This window comes from Talpa europaea (genome assembly GCF_964194135.1).
Source record: "Talpa europaea genome assembly, chromosome: 2".
Lineage (NCBI taxonomy): Eukaryota > Metazoa > Chordata > Mammalia > Eulipotyphla > Talpidae > Talpa > Talpa europaea.
In genome coordinates, this window is record NC_140068.1 from 70,996,770 (window position 1) to 71,002,135 (window position 5,366).

General features: G+C 38.7%; 1 protein-coding gene across 1 annotated transcript; it reads left to right on the plus strand.

Moving 5' to 3' along the window:
- Nucleotides 1–2,081: 2,081 nt before the first annotated feature.
- Nucleotides 2,082–2,729, plus strand: LOC311187391 (V-type proton ATPase subunit e 1-like; the record flags this gene model as incomplete). Its single annotated transcript, XM_084258769.1, has 2 exons — nucleotides 2,082–2,149; nucleotides 2,567–2,729. 2 exons carry the CDS (start codon nucleotides 2,082–2,084, stop codon nucleotides 2,727–2,729), a joined length of 231 nt encoding a protein of 76 aa, XP_084114895.1.
- Nucleotides 2,730–5,366: the final 2,637 nt, after the last annotated feature.

Below are 5,366 nucleotides of genomic sequence, written 5' to 3' on the forward strand. Positions count from 1 at the left end.
ACAATTAGATTTATAAGGTTTGTTTTAGCTTTATTTTTATTGTTTAGTTTTATCTGTTCCTTTATTTTTTTATATTCCACATATGAGTGAAAGCATTTGGTATTTGTCTTCTCCTTCTGACTTATTTTGTGTAACATTATCCTATCCAGTTCCATGCATGTTTTTCATAAATGGCAAGATTTCATCATATATATTATGGCAATATTTCATTACATAGATATATACATATTGTATATATATATATATTAGTAATAGACTCCATTTTATGTGTGTGTGTGTGAGTGTATCTCACATCTTTTTTTTTTAAAAATATTTATTTATTTACACGAGCACTGGATACAGCCAGAAGCGTGAGAGGGTGAGAGCATTCACCAGAGTCAGAGCGGAGAACAGAGCAGGCAGACTGACGAAGTACACTGCTGAGGGGAGCAGTGGGCGGCAGGAGAGGTCGTCCTCTCCTCATGTGGGACCCTCATCCAGCGGCTGGGGATTGAACTGATGCTGCAGAGGCTGCGGGCAGCCTCGCAACCCAGTGCTCAATCGCTGCACCACTGGGGAGACCCTATCTCATATCTTCTTAGTCCACTCATCTATCCTTGGGCACTTAGGTTGTTTCCATAACTTGGCTATTGTCAATAGTGCTTCAATGAACATACAGTGCATATATCCCTTTCTAGTTAGTGTTTTTGTATTCCTGGGATAGATACCTAAGAATGAAAGCGTTAACTCATATGATAGATCTATTTTTAATATTTGGAGAAGTCTCTGTACTGTTTTCCACAGAGACTGGACCAGTCTACATTCCCACCAACAGTGTACAAGTGTTCCTTTTTCTCCACATCCTCACCTATGCTTGTTGTTTCTGGTCTTTTGATATAGGCTCCTCTCATGGGTGTGAGGTGGTACCTTATTGCGGTTTTGATTTGTGTTTCTCTGTCAAAAAGTAATGATGAATATTTTTTTTCACGTGCCTGTTGGCCGTCTACATGTCTTCTTTGAGCAGTGTCTATTTAGGTCTTCTGCTTGTTTTTTTTTTTTTTATGCTTAGAATATTTATTTATGTTTTCCTTTTTTAATTTTTCAGACATCCTTGTTTATTTTTACACAATATATGATTTCTCCCTACATGTACAGTCACCGTAGTTTTCCCACCACCAAAGTGCCCACAATCCTCCACCACACTTGGCCATGCTCGCCTCCCCCACTGTTCCCTAGTCTCCCCTTCCCTTCCCCCACCTTTCTGAATGTTTTAGGTCTGAGGGCTGCTCTCAAGTGTTACAATTTGTCTTTGTTTGATCCTTTGTTCTATTTCATTGGACCCCATCCCCTATAACCCCTTTGGTTGCCACAATTCTACAATTAGATTTATAAGGTTTGTTTTAGCTTTATTTTTATTGTTTAGTTTTATCTGTTCCTTTATTTATTTTTATATTCCATATATGAGGGAAAGTCCACATATGAGTGAAACTATCCTCTGCTCATTTCTTGACTGAGTTTTTTGTATTTTTTGTTGTTGAGTTTTGAGTTCTTTATAGATCTTGGATATTAACTAGCCTCTTGTCTGATGTAAGATATACAAATATTTTCTCCTATTCTTTAGGGTGTCTTTATGTGTTAGTTTCACTGTGCAGAAGATATTTAGTTTGATATAGTCTCGTTTATTTATTTTTGCTTTTGTTTCTTTTGCTTTTGGATAGACTCCCCAAGACATCACTGAAACCAGTGCCATGGAGGGTTTTACCTATTTTTTAGTCTATGAATTTTATGGCTATTATCTATCCATCCATCTTCCTGTCTACTTACCTACCTACCTACCCATCTACCCACTTATTATTCAGAGATGAAAGCTGAATGACCAATAAATATATAAAATATGTTCAACCTCATTTATTGTGCAATCAGGATCCACTCAGGAAGCAATCATGCCAATAATTTCTGTGGAAAAATTTTAATATAAGAAAATATAATGTAAAGAAAAAATAAGTAAAGAGTGGTTAAGTTTTGACATGGCCAGTGTTGACACTTCCAGGTGGGACCAAAGTGGAGTAGCAGGACAAGGGCAGGCAGCTCCCGAGGCAACCATGGTGTACAGTGTCCTCACCATACCTCTCATCGTGATGACCATGTTCTGGGACTTCGTGGGTGTAGGGTAAATGGTTTTCAGGCTTTTCTGCCCTCCCACCAATAGGATTGCCCTGCCTGATTGAGCACCTGCAGTTATTACATTGGTGCAAACTATCTTGTTTGTTACATTGGTGCAAACTGTCTTGTTTACTTCTGTGGGCCGTGGGAGGAGTATTGAGATAGTCACCAAGAGAAGAAGAAGAAGCAGGAGAGAGACAGGAGAGAGAAGGGGTAAGAGAAGCCCAGAGTGAAGACTTGCTGGGGGCTTGGAGGCCTGCCTTCCTTTGGCCCCCTGGCACCCCTGCTTACCGTGTACCTGGTTGCTGCTCTATATGTAACGGCTCAATAAAAGTCTGAGAAACCCACTGAGGGCTCCAAGATTCTCTTTTACCCATCTGCTGGATCCTAGAAAACCTGCACTGTGCCCATCCTGTCCCTACAGGGGGTTGTTGGTGCCCTGGTTCATCCCCAAGGGCCCCAACCAGGGAGTTTTCATCACCATGTTGGTGACCTGTTCAGTTTGCTGCTATCTCTTTTGGCTGATTGCAATTCTGGCCCAACTCAACCCTCTCTTTGGACCACAGTTGAAAAATGAAACCATCTAGTATCTCAAGTATCATTGGCCTTGAAGAAGAAGATCCGGACCCGTCCTCCAGTGTCAAACATTGAGGTCACAGAGAGAATTCCTCTAAATGCAAAACCACCTAAAACCAGACTGACTTCTTTGACTCGCGCATTTTGGCCTTCAGCTGCCTTAAACATTCACAGCACATTTGAATATCTTATTCTGCAATGCAGTATTTTTTTCCTGTCACCTTTTTTTTATTCTCTGATGAATCATTTTTGCCTACTTAATCTAAAACATGCTGGCTCCATAAAATGTCCCTGCACTCTTCAAAGACAGAAGGTGCTAGTCTTCTGAGCCATGCCTCTCCTGGGAATCTAAAGATTTGAAGATGGCTCGTGCCTGCTCACAACATGGGAATCAACAACATATTTAAAACTTGTAAGACAGTAAGACTCCGCTGGAGCGGTTGGTAGGAGAGCATGTTCAAAGGGCAGATCTGTCCCAACAGAATTACACCAACGTCTATTTTCAGGATGAATCTTCTCATTTCTTCCATCTTTTGGAATAAATTATTTTTCTGCTTTCTGTGGAAAAAAAAGTGGTTAAGTTTTGAAAGAAACTAACAGGCACGGTAACAGGATAGATGTGGGAGGCACTGAAAGCAACTACTAGCTTCATACTGAGGGAGGGTGAGCAAGAAAGGATTTAAGAACTTAGAATTCTTTGGCTGGCTTCTTTCCTAAAACTGCTGATTGTAAGAAACTTGCCAGAAGCCAGGGCTGGAGGTGGGCCATAGGATGGATGAAGGGTTGGGCATAGGGCGCAGGTAGGCTGGCATCAAGTCACATAGGCCACTGAGGTGAATACATGTAACTGGTCTCGTATTTATCACTTTGCTGCCTGCTGGGCTGGACAAGACAAGCACACTGGATTGAGGAAGGATCATCCCTTCCTTAACTATGGTTTTGCACTCCCTCCAGTGGCATCAACCAGCAAAGCCTGATATTAAAGGACCAGTGTTATAGATCATAGCTCCGGTATCACAGAGCAGGACAGTCCAAGATGGATTTGGGGATGAGAGTAAACTGAACACTGGTAATTAGCAACATGCCTATAAAATAATAAACAATTGACAAATTAAAAAAATAGCATTTTTTGGGGATGATATTCAGATGCAATGTGACCCACAGGTATGATAGTACCAAGTATTGTCAAAGATGTAGGGAAATGAAAACAATCGTACATTGCTGATGAAAATGCAATCAACAAGGCTATTTTTAATAAAACATGAGCATTCTTGAGCAACCTTGAAGATGAGTGCACCTTATAGCCTGCAATACTGCCTTTGATACACAGTGGAGGAGACCATGAGCATGTGTACTAGGAGATGTCTATGGCATCTATTTCAGATATATTTTCAGTAGATATATTTGTGTCCAGCACAGCAGAGCACAACATAAATGTCTCTAAGCAAGAGGATTAGACAATAAATTGCCATTTTTCAGTGGTATGTTAGCTCTGCAACAATTTAAAAGGATGAATTATATCTATAGATACCAATAGCAATAATTTGAAAAAAATTGTAGTAAAAAAAGAGAACTACAGATGGCCTCTTTAATGGTATCATTTATATCAATTTTTAAAACATACATAATATTACTGTATGTCAGAGATTAAGAAACGGCCAAATTGTAAGTATATTAGACTTTGGTACCATTTATAGTATTTGTGGCATATATGCTTCCTCCCAATCCTTTGAAGATCTAAAAACTTTTCTGACTCATGGGCTATCCAGAAAACATTGACTCTGGGCAGTGAGCACATATATATCTCCCTTACTTCTTTACTTTTTGTATATTTATTTCAAATTAAACGTAAAAGTATAATGAAAATCATGACATACATAACTTGCAGGGTAGGACTAGTAATTTGCAGGTACTTGAGAGAGGAAACTGCTTTTTTTCTGCTTTTTGTATCACTTACATAAATACTTCGATGTAGAATGAAAACTGTCTCTCGCTTGTAATGTTAGTTTATTGTTTTCCATATCTGTGAAAAGATAACAACTGTTTAAGAACATCAAACATGAAGTAGATAAGCGAGTTCTATAGATAAAAGAGAAAATTATTGAAAACAGATATAGCCTTTGTCATAAAAAAAGATGAGGAAGGCATAATATCAGAGAAAACAGCCTTTTAAAATGATATTTAATTTTTGAGGCATGTGCTTCATAAACAATGCCCATATCATGGCTTAGGGGATGAGACATTTGTTCCCTTTCTTAAATTCTTATGGGAAGCAGTTATATATGAGTTACAGAGTAAAAATGACAGCTTTTATTTAACAGCGTTAGCTATCTGCATTTAAAAATAGATGGAATTTACTTATTCTGTTATTGATTTGGTAATGATAAAATTCATGTCATAGAGACCAGGGCTTCACAGAAATGCCAAGGAGATAGTCATAGCCACTTTTCAAATAGTTGGATTTCTTTGGTTTCTGTTATGCCTTAGTTGAAGGTCACAGGCACAGGGCATCCTTTCCCTTATGCACAACATACTGTTGTCTAACATTATAAATGAATAGTCCTCTGTTAATTTTAACTTACCTAACATCTTACTGCAGTATCTGCCAGGGAAGTCATTTTAAAGGTAATTTAGAAGAGGTGACCAAA